Raw genomic sequence first — 14349 nt, 5'->3', positions numbered from 1 at the left:
GTTGTCTAGACTCGGCCGCTCTGCGCGCGTGCTTCAGTCGCTAGAGAAATACTCATGTGCACCGAGTGTGTTAGTGTGTCTCTGAGTGTGTCTCTGAGTGTGTTAGTGTGTCTCTGAGTGTGTTAGTGTGTCTCTGAGTGTGTTAGCGTGTCTCTGAGTGTGTCTCTGTGTCTCGGAGTGTGTTAGTGTGTCTCGGAGTGTGTTAGTGTGTCTCGGAGTGTCTCGGTGCAGCAGGACGTGTCCTCGGAGAGCTGATGGCCAACGAGCGGCTGAGGTCTCTGGAGGACGTGGAGAAGGAGATCGGGACGGTCCTCCAGTGCGCCGGTGAGTCTGCAAACTAATGATACAGCTGTCAATCAATCTGTGAGGACCTTCCCTCAGTGTCTCTCAGTGTCTCTCAGTGTCTCAGTAACGGTGTGTTTGTGTGCAGTCTGTGACTCACTGTAAACAGTAAATTATTTCTTCCATCACAGTATAGTGTGATGTCATGATGTCATGGTGTCATGGTGTCATGATGTCATGGTGTCATGATGTCATGATGTGTCATGGTGTCATGATGTCATGGTGTCATGGTGTCATGATGTCATGGTGTCATGATGTCATGGTGTCATGATGTCATGGTGTCATGGTGTCATGATGTCATGATGTCATGTCATGGTGTCATGATGTCATATCATGGTGTCATGATGTCATGGTGTCATGATGTCATGTCATGGTGTCATGATGTCATGGTGTCATGATGTCATGTCATGGTGTCATGATGTCATGTCATGGTTGTCATGATGTCATGTCATGGTGTCATGATGTCATGGTGTCATGGTGTCATGATGTCATGATGTCATGTCATGGTGTCATGATGTCATGGTGTCATGATGTCATGTCATGGTGTCATGATGTCATGGTGTCATGGTGTCATGGTGTCATGGTGTCATGATGTCATGGTGTCATGGTGTCATGATGTCATGGTGTCATGGTGTCATGATGTCATGTCATGGCGTCATGATGTCATGTCATGGTGTCATGATGTCATGGTGTCATGGTGTCATGATGTCATGATGTCATGATGTCATGGTGTCATGGTGTCATGGTGTCATGATGTCATGGTGTCATGGTGTCATGATGTCATGGTGTCATGATGTCATGGTGTCATGATGTCATGGTGTCATGATGTCATGGTGTCATGGTGTCATGATGTCATGGTGTCATGATGTCATGTCATGGTGTCATGATGTCATGTCATGGTGTCATGATGTGTCATGGTGTCATGTGTCATGGTGTCATGGTGTCATGATGTCATGGTGTCATGATGTCATGGTGTCATGATGTCATGTCATGGTGTCATGATGTCATGGTGTCATGGTGTCATGGTGTCATGATGTCATGTCATGGTGTCATGGTGTCATGATGTCATGATGTCATGGTGTCATGGTCATGGTGTCATGATGTCATGGTGTCATGATGTCATGATGTCATGGTGTCATGATGTCATGGTGTCATGGTGTCATGTGCTTCCTCTCCCAGGTAACATCGTCCTGGAGCTCTCCAAAGACAAACACAACGCCAGCTTCCTGGACAGACAGCTGGTCCAGTTCCAGAGCTCAGTGAGCCGCGTGGAGAGCGAGCTGAGCAGCCAGATCCGCTACCTCACACAGGTGAGTGGTTGTGATTAATGGGTGTTGCATTCATGTAGAAACTCCTCCTCTCCATCAATCCAACAGCAGCTCTTCAGATCAATAACTACCTCCTTCTGAGAGCAGCAGACTCCAGCTCATCCTCCTGTCTTCTGTCCAGGTCGCCACCGGTCAGCCTCACGAAGGCTCCACCTACTCAGCCAGGAAGGACTGTCAGATGGCCCTGAACCGAGCTGAGTACGCCAAGATCAAACTGGGAGAACTGGGCCGGACCTGTGAGGTGATGCTGGAGCAGCAGCAGCAGCAGCAGACGACATGAGAGCAGCAATGCCGCCCCCTTCTTCTCCTCATCCACCAGCAGGCTTCACATCTTTCACACATCCTTGTTACTGTCATTAAAACACTGAAGAGTCCCAGCAAACATCCTGAAAACTAATGTTTTATACACGAGGACCCTAAATCTCTAAATGCTGTTTGTTCTGTTTTGTTATTTAATTTGTCTTCTGTAGAAACTGTTGAGTTCCTTCTGATTCACAACCATCAAGTTTTATAAAAACAAACCAGGTCTGATCTGAGCTGCTTTCAACACTCAGGTAACATCCACCAGGAGCCTCAGCTGTGGAGAAACGATCAAGGACATGAATTTAGATCAAACAGGAAGAGACTGTTTGTCCTGAGAGTCCTGGTTCGGGTTGGGTTTAGTCTAAAGTTCTCGGTGTCATCACATTTCTGAGAACAGGAATGAGCCTCATCTGGTTTATTGTTTCATCGATCATACTTTTCCATGGATACGTGGAAATGCGTTGTCATGGCAACACAGTCTTGGATGGAGACCTCAGTCTTGATCAGCTGAGATGTTGACTTCCTGTCTGCTGTTTGTTGGCTGTCAGTCAGACGGATCCACCACTTCATTCAAACGACAAAATAAATAAAGACACTTTTTAATCGCATTTGTTGATTATTTGAACTCTTTACTTCATTTAAAGTAACATAAAGCATACAGAGTATCTTGTAACAGCTCTTCTTCTTATATTGTGCAGCTAGTATTCAGTAAACGTCAGGTTTGATTACAGTGACACATTAATGTCCTCCATACACATAGAAACATTTCTTCATGGTAAAAAACTAAACAAAATCTAAACACCCTGGATATAAAAACAAGTGAGTTTGGAAATGTGGACAGACAAGAAGTCCAGGACGTCTTATCTGGTTCATTGGAACCGACAGCTGCACGTGAACAACACAGAACAACAGTGTTTAAGAAGTCCAGTGAATTATAGATGGCTGATGTGGATATTAAATGATGATGCAGTAAACAGGAACAGGAACATCCGTCAGGCTCAGCAGACCTCCATCAGTACAACTGATGTGGAACAACTTTAGCATGTAAAGTATCCCGAGATGACTTTTGTGATCTGGTGCCATATAATGGAAGTGATTACAGGGAGGCTAATACCATTATCAATATTGGTAACAAGATTAGATTATTTAGATAATTCAGGTTGTTCAAGTTGTTTTTCAAAGTGTAAAATGTCCCGTATGTATAATTTACCCTAATTATTTATTACAACTAAATTCAAAGGACCCTTAAAAATTCCTGTTCAAACATTCATTTCATCTCCTCAATGTTGGTTTCCTCCTGAACACCTTCTCGTCTGATGTGAGTGATGCGAATGACACCTGACAGGCCGTCACTTCTTTCAGGATGAATCTCATTAACACCCAACTTCTAAACTGGAGACTTTTGTTTTGCAGTTTTTCCTTTGAGAAACATATAAATGAAGTGTATTGAATGTAACTTGTATCTCCAACTTAACCTGGAAAACCTTTTCACTGTTAGTTCACCCTATTAATGTACAGCTGAACAAAAATAAATCATATCTATGACAAAAATATAAAGAAAAGAAAATCATTCTTGTTAATTCCTTTAAGGCCCTCCTGCTTGTTCTACATTAAATGTACACATTTCATTATAATGAGGTTAAAGACAAATTAATAGGAAGTACAAGTCCGAGGTTTCTGATTCACTGATACGTGAAGACAACAGCCCACTTGTCATCAAAATACAACCTGTTGAGTGGAGACTGCTGGAATTATTCATCCTGAACCTCAGCTGACATCTGCACATTTACACCTTAAACACCTTTATGACACATCTGATGGCCACAATGGAATAGAAGGCACCAATAAAGCAGAAGCTCTGGCTCTCCTCTTCCTCCTCCTCCTCCTCCTCCTCCAGGGGCCGAGGGTCATCACTAACAGAAGGGAAGGTCTTCATCCTTGTCATCCTTCAACCCTGTTAACCTCAGGCGGGCGAAGTCTTCGAACACAAAGTCATCGACCTGAGAGGAAGTACTGAAAACACAAAGAATGTCATCACATGCCTTCATTAAAACAACATATTACCATAGAAACCAACAGCAACAGGTTTCAGAAGAGATGTTTGAGAGTTTGTGCTGTTGTCATGACAACAACAGGTCGTAAGGCCTAAAGATCACAAAGGACCACAAGGTTCTTCATCAGCAATAAAACATTCAACCAAGGAGGATTCATGTTTGTCATAGTGTTGAAATGACACATCAAACCAGCTGATGATAACACACACACACACACACACACACACACACACACACACACACACACACACACACACACACACACACACACACACACACACACACACACACACACACACACTTACTTCATGTCAAACTGGATGAGGTTTGTATCCACAGCAGCATCTGTCTCCGTAGCAACTGAGGAAACAAGAAAACATGAAGTAATTAGATGACATTCATCCTCCAAGCTCAAACAACACTGCTAGGAGGTACGTATGTGTATGTGTGTGTGTGTGTGTGTGTGTGTGTGTGTGTGTGTGTGTGTGTGTGTGTGTGTGTGTGTGTGTGTGTGTGTGTGTGTGTGTGTGTGTGTGTGTGTGTGTACCTGACTGGGGCATGGAGCTGGGGAGGTCAGCAGGTCTGGGATGCATCAAGACAAAAGGAAGCTCTACTGCTACATCCCTAAACACACACACACACACACACACACACACACACACACACACACACACACACACACACACACACACACACACACACACACACACACACACACACACACACACACACACACACACACACACACACACTGATCATCTGACCACCTTGTTTTTCAGTGTTATGACCAGAATGAATAAAACTTCAACAGCTTTGTGAACAGTAAAATCAAACATCTCAGTTTCTTCAAGATTTATAGACGTCTGTATGTTCCCATGTTTCCACAGCAAATCCTGGTGTGTTGACCAGAGTGTGTAGCAGTGGACGGTGTGAGTGTGTGTGACTGAGTGTGTGACCTACCCTCCACGAGAGACAACCAGTTTGACTTTCACTCTGTAGGAGACCAGGATCCCCATCATCTCCTTGTTGGATCCTTCTTTCAGTCTGAAACAGCCACACAGTAGAGAAACGATGATCGGTCTGTTTACTGGAGGTCAACGAGGGTCATGTCTGTTTACTGTCACGTGTGTACAGTGTGTACAGTTTGTGTAGTGTGTACATGGTGCTGGAGGCCAGGTTGGTGTCTTCATGTTTCAGCTTTCCGTCCAGGGCCAGGCCTCTCTTCTCCCTGTTGGTGCCCAGCATGGGGGTCAGAGTGTAGACCTGGCAGGAGGTGGAGCTTGGAGACACTTGGTCACTGAGGACGAGGTGAGAGGAATCATAGAACACAAAATGAATGCTGTCAGTGAGTTATGAAATCAAGATGAAAACCACGAGACATCATTTATAATACTTCAATATGCTTGTAAGATATTCAAATGCTGATTATATCTGTGTCGATCCCAACCATCAACCATCAGTGATGTCATCATCCATCAGTGATGTCATCGTTGGTTTATGAACGTTATGAATCCTCTAGTTCAGATTCTGTCCGTCACCATCTTTGCTAGTTTGGAGCGGTTTGGAGCAGGAAGTGACCTTATTTGGACAAACTGGGGGAGGAGCCAGCAGTGGATCTGACCGATCTGATTGGAAACCTGACGATACTACGTCCCGCCCACCGATAGCTGTAACCTGACTGCACCACAGGCCTGTCAATCAAACAGACACGCCCCCAAAAACAGGTCTTCTTGAATCTTCTTTTCTAATGAATGAGGGATTATTTTCAGATGGACCTCCAGAAAACTAAGAAGAAGGAGTGACTTTAGCTAACAACACCGAGATAACTGATGGACACATTTTATTCACTTTGGATTTGATGAGAGAAGTTGAATGGGAGTCTATGGAGCCGGAGGCTTTTTGGAGCCGACCTCTAGTGGCACTCGCTGGTATTGCAGCTGAAGACACTTCTGGATCAGAACCATTTTACAGACCTGAAGCTACGAACTCTTTTATAAACAATCTGAGGTGTTAAAGTAGAATCATCTGCGTATGAATGTTACTGACTGTTATTAATGTGCCTCGTTATAAAACTATAACGACAGACAGACATGTGAAGAACCAACAGCACATGAAGTGTCCCTGAAAAAGAGGATTGGAGTCAGGAGAACTTACTCTGCTTCCAGCTGGGCGACAGCACATTTATAGTGAGCGGTGGAGAACAGACAGATGTCAGCATACTGACGGACTGAGAGGAGGACAGACACGTTACTACTTCATCTAGCAGAGGTTCAGGTATACTGAACATCATGTGGAGGGTTCAGTACCGGAAATCTTCACCCTCTTCACCGTCTTCGTGGAGTTGTTGGTGACGTGGACGTTGATGCTGATGGCCTCTCCGTGGTAGTATAGCTGGAGGACACAGACACTGAGCAATGTGGTTCTGACCCAACAGACGCCCCACAGGGTGACGCTGTGTTACCTGTTTATCCAGAGAGGACTCCAGGTGAAGGCTCCTGTCAGACATCAGGAAGCTGCGGCTCGTCTCCACAATTGGCTGCGGACCGGGCTTTTCTGGGGCGAACTGGACCTTCCGGATCAGCAGGTGCACAGAGTTCCTGCAAACAGCAGCTTCACATGTCTGAATATTTACAAGAGGATGTGTCTGAGGCCTCCACAGGATGGGGACAAAAAATTCAATACAGAACAACAGAACCGGACAGAACAGAACAGAACAATACAAAATATTTTGTCTCTTTTGGATGCTTCCAGGTAATAATAGATTTCTGTTCTGTAAAGAATCTGTTGGTGTCTCTGTGTCTCTGAGTCTCTGAGTCTCTGTGTCTGAGTCTCTGAGTCTCTGTGTCTCTGGGTCTCTGAGTGTTCCTGCTTGTTCTGTCTTTGTTGTCTGAATTGGACCTTTGGTGGATCTTGTCCTCGACATTCTTGGCGCAGAATGCTCTCAGCTCGTAGTCCACGCCGCAGGCCTTCCCAGTGTCCTCTGGACCCGGCTGGAGGATCACTGAGCAGGGCAGGTTCTGGGGGATCTGAGATATGGACACAGAGAGAGGGAGGTTTGACCATCAGCTCTACTCTGGTACTACTGGACACACAGGAAATGGGAACAAGGACGGAGCATTTTTAGCTCTTCACTTCAGAGTCCTGGACCGGGTCGGTGAGCTGATCTTTGTGGCTGCAGGCTGACTGCAGCACTGGACCCATGCAAGACTTAAGAGTTCCTCCCCTACTTACAGAGCAGGTATGTGGCAGCAGAGCTCCGGGAGGGACGACGACCTCTGAGGGTTTCCGCTTTAACATATCAACATTGTTCCTTCTGTCTCCGCCAAGCAGAAGAAATCAAACTAAACTTTAGACATCCGGTAGAATATCTAATCATCTCTGATCGCTGACAGGAAGCTGCAGTTAGTGTCAGTATGAAGCTGAGCTCGTGGTCTTACGGTGAAGTTGAAGGTGTAGGCATGCTGACCCAGCTTCTTCAGCAGCCTCTCCTGCAGGCGGCTCACAGCCTTCGTCTCCTCCTGCAGGGGGGGGAAGGCCTGGATGGTGCTGACATACAGATCCTTCCTGAAGGACAGGCCCAGGACGTCCAGGTCCTCCCGACCGTAACAAAAGGCGCAGGTCAGAGTCACGAACACTGAGGAAGGATGAAGACGAAGATGAATGGACGACCACTCAGTGAGTCACTCTGTCTGGTTCTGTTTCTGTGACTGTTTTCTTACCTTTTCGATCTTTCAGATACTGCGGGTCCACAAACAGCACTCCATCTACACAACACACACAAACACACACATACACTTAAACAAATGCTCATGCAACAACCAGCCAGCAGTGCACTGTAGACAGGGTGAAGGGTGACGGGTGACGGGTGAAGGGTGATGGGTGAAGGGTTGAAGGGTGAAGGGTGATGGGTGATGGGTGATGGGTGAAGGGTGATGGGTGATGTGTGATGGGTGATGGGTGAAGGGTGATGGGTGAAGGGTGATGGGTGAAGGGTGAAGGGTGATGGGTGAAGGGTTGAAGGGTGAAGGGTGATGGGTGAAGGGTGATGGGTGATGGGTGAAGGGTGATGGGTGATGGGTGATGGGTGAAGGGTGATGGGTGAAGGGTGATGGGTGATGGGTGAAGGGTGATGGGTGAAGGGTGAAGGGTGATGGGTGAAGGGTGATGGTTGAAGGGTGAAGGGTGATGGGTGAAGGGTGAAGGGTGATGGGTGAAGGGTGATGGGTGATGGGTGAAGGGTGAAGGGTGATGGGTGATGGGTGAAGGGTGATGGGTGACGGGTGATGGGTGAAGGGTTGAAGGGTGAAGGGTGATGGGTGAAGGGTGATGGGTGATGGGTGATGGTGAAGGGTGATGAGTGATGGGTGATGGGTGACGGGTGACGGGTGAAGGGTGATGGGTGAAGGGTGATGGGTGAAGGGTGACGGGTGATGGGTGAAGGGTGAAGGGTGATGGGTGAAGGGTGAAGGGTGATGGGTGAAGGGTGATGGGTGACGGGTGAAGGGTGATGGGTGACGGGTGAAGGGTGATGGGTGAAGGGTGATGGGTGATGGGTGAAGGGTGATGGGTGAAGGGTGATGGTTGAAGGGTGAAGGGTGATGGGTGAAGGGTGAAGGGTGAAGGGTGATGGGTGATGGGTGAAGGGTGATGGGTGATGGGTGAAGGGTGAAGGGTGATGGGTGATGGGTGAAGGGTGATGGGTGACGGGTGATGGGTGAAGGGTGAAGGGTGATGGGTGAAGGGTTGAAGGGTGAAGGGTGATGGGTGATGGGTGATGGGTGAAGGGTGATGGGTGATGGTGAAGGGTGATGAGTGATGGGTGATGGGTGACGGGTGACGGGTGAAGGGTGATGGGTGAAGGGTGACGGGTGAAGGGTGAAGGGTGATGGGTGACGGGTGAAGGGTGACGGGTGATGGGTGAAGGGTGATGGGTGAAGGGTGAAGGGTGATGGGTGATGGGTGAAGGGTGATGGGTGATGGGTGATGAGTGATGGGTGATGGGTGAAAGGTGATGGGTGAAGGGTGCACTGACCCGGAGACTACGTCCTCACTATGGTGTGTGTGTGTGTGTGTGTGTGTGTGTGTGTGTGTGTGTGTGTGTGTGTGTGTGTGTGTGTGTGTGTGTGTGTGTGTGTGTGTGTGTGTGAACTCACCTACTAGATCTACATGATCTAAGTGATCAACAAAGTCTCTCTTCCCCAGATAAACTGTGATCTGTGAGGAGAGAAGAAGACAGAAATAAACCAGTGGTTAAAGATCCAGAGATATAAGCTCCTCCCACTCCGATCTCACCTTACTGTTAGGACTGGACTTCTTAAAGACTCTGTGGAGGAAGACAGACAGCAGAGTGAGTATTCACCGATCAGGACTGGATGTGTACACTGATGTGTGTATTAATGTGTGTACAGACAACTTGTTTTTTTTAATAACGTCATGTTGAAAGACTGAAGATGGATGTGAGAGATTATTGAAATCTGGAGATTTAATTAGTTTGAGTGAATGAATGCAGTCTAGACAGTGTGTATCTGTGTGTGTGTGTGTGTGTGTGTGTGTGTGTGTGTGTGTGTGTGTGTGTGTGTGTGTGTGTGTGTGTGTGTGTGTGTGTGTGTGTGTGTGTGTGTGTGTGTGTGTGTGTGTGTTCCCTGACACTGCAGCTCTGAGGCTTTTGACTTGTTCACGTGAACATCACAAATATTTGTCCATGTCAGTGTTTCAGAGAGGAGCAGGAACAGTGTGTAATCAGGCTGTGTGTATCAGGCTGTGTGTATCAGGCTGTGTGTATCAGGCTGTGTGTATCAGGCTGTGTGTATCAGGCTGTGTGTGGGTAGTGCGTGTTTCATTTGAGTCCAGTAAACAGCCTTCATCACGTGCTACTTCCTGTCATTTAAACACAGCAGAACAGGAAGTTGAGTGTAAACTGGATTAGATTTAACATGGAGCCCAGACTGAGCAGAAGGACAGTGCTGATGGTCCACAAAGAACCAAGGAGAACCTCAGAAGTGTCTGTCCATCAGTCTGACTGCAGCAGGAGGAGGTTGTTCTATCAGCCCAGGAAGTCCCCGCCAGGTCACATGACCTGTCTTACTGTCTGAGGGTTTGAAAAAGTCTGTTTGGACCTTGTCAGGTTGCGATGTAATCAGCCGACTCAGCACAGTGTATGCTTCATAAATCTTCTTCCTGTATGTTTTCTTGTCCAATCACTGATCTGGTTGTCATGGAAACAGCTCAGCAGCAGGGTGGAGACAAAAAACAGCCAAACAGGAAGTCAGTGAAAGGTTCCAGGAAATGAGCTCCGTGTGCCAGTCATGGTTCCTTCATGCTGCTGTTGACCCCTCCGTGGAAAATAAACCTCTTCGTACATCTCTTCCTCTTCACATCCGTCATGTCAGCAGCTTTCTGCAGTGCTGCACTTCTCTGAACCTTCAGCATGAGGCGCAACATGTCTGCTTCCCCCTCGCCGACACGTGATCACCGTCACGTGCTCACTGTGTCTGTGTTCAAACTGAAGGTCTCTGATGTGTTTAATGATGGTTATCTACATACTCCGCTCTGATTGGACAACCCTTTCCTCGTGTTTCCGTGGTAACCGTCGCTACAGTCATGTATGTGAACAGGAAAGATGGATTCAAAGATGGCGCCCGCTCACTTGGATGAAAATATTGAGCCTCAAAGTGTTTCAGCCTCCAGGTTTGCTTCGACGCTCTTGTTCGTCTGGATGTGAATCAATAAAACTCCGGGCGTCTCAACACTGAAACGGAAAATCACCTTCTGTTTATTCAGGCTGTGAAACCGCCAAAAGAAAAATCATCCACCAAATAAAGTATCATTTTTGATTGCATGATATTCACATTCTGTGTGAAAGTAGTCATAAAAACTCCTGGTTGGTTCCTGAAAGAAGGTTCATGTTCTCCTCAGAGAAGATAAGAAGCATGAAGAAGATGAAGAACAAGATGATGATGAAGAAGAAGATGATGAAGAAGAAGAAGATGAACAAGAAGAAGATGATGAAGAAGATGATGGACAAGATAATGAACAAGAAGAAGATGAACAAGAAGAAGATGATGAACAAGAAGAAGATGAACAAGAAGAAGATGATGAACAAGAAGATGATGAACAAGAAGAAGATGATGAACAAGAAGAAGATGAACAAGAAGAAGATGATGAACAAGAAGATGATGAACAAGAACATGATGATGAACAAGAAGATGATGAACAAGAAGATGATGATGAACAAGAAGATGATGAAGAAGAAGATGATGATGAAGAAGAAGATGATGAACAAGAAGATGGTGAATAAGAAGAAGATGATGATGAAGAAGAAGATGATGAACAAGAAAGTGATGAACAAGAAAAAGATGATGAACAAGAAGATGGTGAACAAGATGATGAAGAAGAAGATGACGAACAAGAAGATGAAGAACAAGAAGATGAAGAAGAAGATGAAGAAGACGATGAACAAGAAGATGAACAAGATGATGAAGATGATGAACAAGAAGATGAGGAAGAAGATGATGAACAAGAAGAAGATGAACAAGATGATGAACAAGATGATGAAGAAGATGATGAACAAGAAGATGATGAAGAAGATGATGAACAAGAAAATGATGAAGAAGATGATGAAGAAGATGATGAACAAGAAGATGATGATGAACAAGAAGAATGTGAAGAAGATGAAGAACAAGAACATGAAGAACAAGAAGATGAAGAGCAAGAAGAACATGAAGAGCAAGAAGATGAAGAAAAAGAACATGAAGATGAAGAACATGAAGAAGATGAAGAACATGAGGAAGATGAGGAACATGAAGATGAAGAACAAGAAGAAGATGAAAAACATGAAGAAGATGAAACATGAACATGAAGATGAAAAACGAAGATGAAGAAGAAGATGAAGAAGATGAACCTGCTGTCTCAGGTTCTGATGGTTCTGATAGTTCTCCTCAGATTTGTGGTCACATGACTCACCAGGACTCCACGTGCTGATCTGGACTGAGTTGAACACACCAGCAGAGTTTAACAAAGTTTGACTTTAACCTTAAACCTGGAATAATTCTGGTACCCGTGCAGTCAGGCCCAATTGGAGCCACATCCGGCCAGGAGCCTCCACGAGCCAACACGAGCCTCCACAGCAGGAAGTCCCCGACTGATGTCCGAACTTTAATATTCATCTGAAACGAACCTTTTAACGGAGTCACGAGCCCGTCGCTGTTTTTATCATCAACTCTTCACTTCCCAGAGACCCAGTCAACCATCTGGGTCGGACCGGTGTTCTGCTCGGTGGGTTGGTCTCATGTGGGCATGTAGTACATTTATTTTAATTAGACATAGTCAGAGTTTCCTGTTTTAAAGAAACTGGAAAACTTCCTCTTTCTCTTCTCCAGTTAACGGAGAAGCCTGCTGCTTATATCTTCGGACAGCACACATTGTCTTACCTGGTCCCAGCTTTGTCCCCCATGTCCTCCTCAGTCCTGGTCCTGAGCACTCTGCGGTCCGGGATAGTCTGGGATAGTCCGAGTTAGTCCGGGATAGTCCGGGATAGTCCGAGGTGTCTGCTACCGCTCGATGGCGCTTCAGCCTGTTTCCGCAGCTCTGGGACAAAGACCACGCCCACTTCACGTGACGGACACCACAGTCCCCCAAACACCTCCAACACACCTGCAACACTGAAGAACTAACTAACTAACTAACTAACTAACCACTACTAGTACTACTAGTACTAATACGACGCTGAAGTTAGCTTCTGATTCGGTACTTAAGGGAAAAGTGAAGGGAAACTTTTACTTACACCTTTGAATCATTGTCCGTTTTTCACACCTCTAAATGTTGTTGAAGCGTCTCAGACACTTCAGATGAAACATGAACTCTGAAGTCTGAAACACATTTTCTATTTTAGGAAACATTTATTCTATTTGTAAAAGTAAAAAAGGGCCATTTCACTGCTTTTTTCACGACCACATTAGACCTGGTCCACGTCCAGAACTACAGAACCCACACAGGTCAAACCTGGTTCCAATTATCACAGAGATTCTAAAGATTCTAAAACATACTATTTATGATTAGTGAAACCTTTATTTGTGAAATAGTGAATGAACGAGCAGTACTCTGAGATAATGGTGGTAAACGGTGAGTTTACTGAACGTCAGCACATTTCTGACAGACCCAACAGCACCAAGTACTCAGACCCGTCCACTAAAGTTAAAGTACCAACAACATGATGTCCCATTAATGACACAAATCCTGCATGTAAAACTGTTCTGGAGCCAAAGGACAGACGTGTTATTGGTCCAATGTTTCAGTGCGATGTCAAACAGAGGACACGTTGGATGAACACGTCTCTCTGCACTTCTGTCATTCTGTTTTTTGTCCGTATGAATCATGACTCGGAGGGCAGACATGTTTGTTATGAGGCATCACAAGCCACACAAGTTTGGGATCACTGTTTTTATCTGCAGCAACACATTTGATCAGCCTCCTGTATGTTGTTTATCATTTTTAAAATCTAATCTGAAAAGTGAGTAGACAGTAAACCTGCAAAACAAATGTGCAGTGAGAACATGTTGTTACTGTCTGGGGAAAACGACATCATTCAAACATGTCTGCCTCTTCTTTGGTCTTCTGTCTTTCAGTGTGTTCCCTCCACCAATCAGAGGTCCTGTTTCTCTGGTCTCCAGCTGGCCACGCCCACCTAACCTCGCCTCACCAAGTGGTGAAAAGGCCCTGCTATATGTTTGTATTGTATTTCCAACTGTGTCCTCCTCCATTCATTTATTGGTGCAGCACTACTGCATATTTTACTGATGAGGGAACATCTTTATTTATGGGCTTGTTTCCCGACTGTCCGGCTCCATCAGAGAAAATCCTGTTCCTTTGTTCCCAAACAGGCTCGTGGCCTTTTTAACTGCAGACATTTGGAAAACGACAGATAGTTCTGATATTAATCATGCTACCTCACCGTAGTTTGATTGTTGTGACTTCTCTTGAGTTTTAATTTCTCTCCATGGTCACCTTGTGTGGCTATTAACAGTAATTTACCTAAACTTTTTTTAAAGATACCCATCATCATTTATTTGAGCATGTTGCTCTCTGCACCTTCTGCAGGTATTCTGGATCTGTGGTTTCACTTTGTTGTCTCTGCTCTCCAGCAGGTTCACCTTCTGTTGGAGTTTCTCCTTCCTGCTGTCACTCATGATGAACTGTTGTAAGAACTTTACTCTTTAAAAAACCCTGAGATGACTCCCATTATTATATTTGGTCTTTGATGAATAAAACTGAGTTGCAGTGGTGAGCAGGAAAGGTCTGGATCCTTCCTGTGTTGGGTCTGTCAC

General features: G+C 45.5%; 2 protein-coding genes across 3 annotated transcripts; one reads left to right on the top strand and one right to left on the bottom strand.

The window, feature by feature from the left end:
• Positions 1-9: 9 nt before the first annotated feature.
• Positions 10-2581, top strand: med11 (mediator complex subunit 11). Its single transcript, XM_069724695.1, has 3 exons — positions 10-324; positions 1522-1652; positions 1792-2581. The coding sequence occupies exons 1-3, from the start codon at positions 255-257 to the stop codon at positions 1948-1950; spliced, it is 360 nt and encodes a 119-aa protein (XP_069580796.1). The 5' UTR covers positions 10-254; the 3' UTR covers positions 1951-2581.
• Positions 2582-3844: 1263 nt separating this feature from the next.
• On the bottom strand, positions 3845-12569 carry arrb2b (arrestin, beta 2b). 2 transcript variants are annotated; one of them, XM_069724693.1, is made up of 14 exons: positions 12457-12569; positions 9320-9350; positions 9181-9241; positions 7747-7791; positions 7465-7661; positions 6926-7053; positions 6489-6624; positions 6334-6418; positions 6182-6254; positions 5187-5324; positions 4988-5071; positions 4575-4651; positions 4333-4387; positions 3845-3986 (listed from the first exon to the last, which is right to left on the bottom strand). In XM_069724693.1, the coding sequence occupies exons 1-14, from the start codon at positions 12477-12479 to the stop codon at positions 3887-3889; spliced, it is 1233 nt and encodes a 410-aa protein (XP_069580794.1). In that variant the 5' UTR covers positions 12480-12569; the 3' UTR covers positions 3845-3886. The 2 variants fall into 2 exon arrangements, with proteins under 2 accessions (XP_069580794.1, XP_069580795.1); XM_069724694.1 differs by lacking the exon at positions 3845-3986 and having other exon boundaries at positions 4575-4643.
• Between the last annotated feature and the right edge of the window lie 1780 nt (positions 12570-14349).

Source organism: Brachyistius frenatus, unplaced genomic scaffold (assembly GCF_029030835.1).
Source record: "Brachyistius frenatus isolate BFR_SWC_R1_liver_20210118 unplaced genomic scaffold, ASM2903083v1 Contig_391, whole genome shotgun sequence".
In the NCBI taxonomy this organism is placed as follows: Eukaryota; Metazoa; Chordata; class Actinopteri; family Embiotocidae; genus Brachyistius; species Brachyistius frenatus.
The sequence above is the reverse complement of the archived record's forward strand: the minus strand, read 5'-3'. Positions and strand labels throughout refer to the sequence as shown.

Bases quoted from the DNA above. Each gene is read 5' to 3' on its own strand.
- med11 (XM_069724695.1), top strand. From the start codon at position 255: ATGGCCAACGAGCGGCTGAGGTCTCTGGAGGACGTGGAGAAGGAGATC. The intron at 325-1,521 runs GTGAGTCTGCAA...TTCCTCTCCCAG, and splicing joins GACGGTCCTCCAGTGCGCCG to GTAACATCGTCCTGGAGCTC. The intron at 1,653-1,791 runs GTGAGTGGTTGT...TCTTCTGTCCAG, and splicing joins AGATCCGCTACCTCACACAG to GTCGCCACCGGTCAGCCTCA.
- arrb2b (XM_069724693.1), bottom strand. From the start codon at position 12,479: ATGGGGGACAAAGCTGGGACCAG. The intron at 7,792-9,180 runs GTGAGTTCACAC...TGTGTTGTGTAG, and splicing joins AGATCATGTAGATCTAGTAG to ATGGAGTGCTGTTTGTGGAC. The intron at 7,662-7,746 runs GTAAGAAAACAG...ATCCTTCCTCAG, and splicing joins GTATCTGAAAGATCGAAAAG to TGTTCGTGACTCTGACCTGC.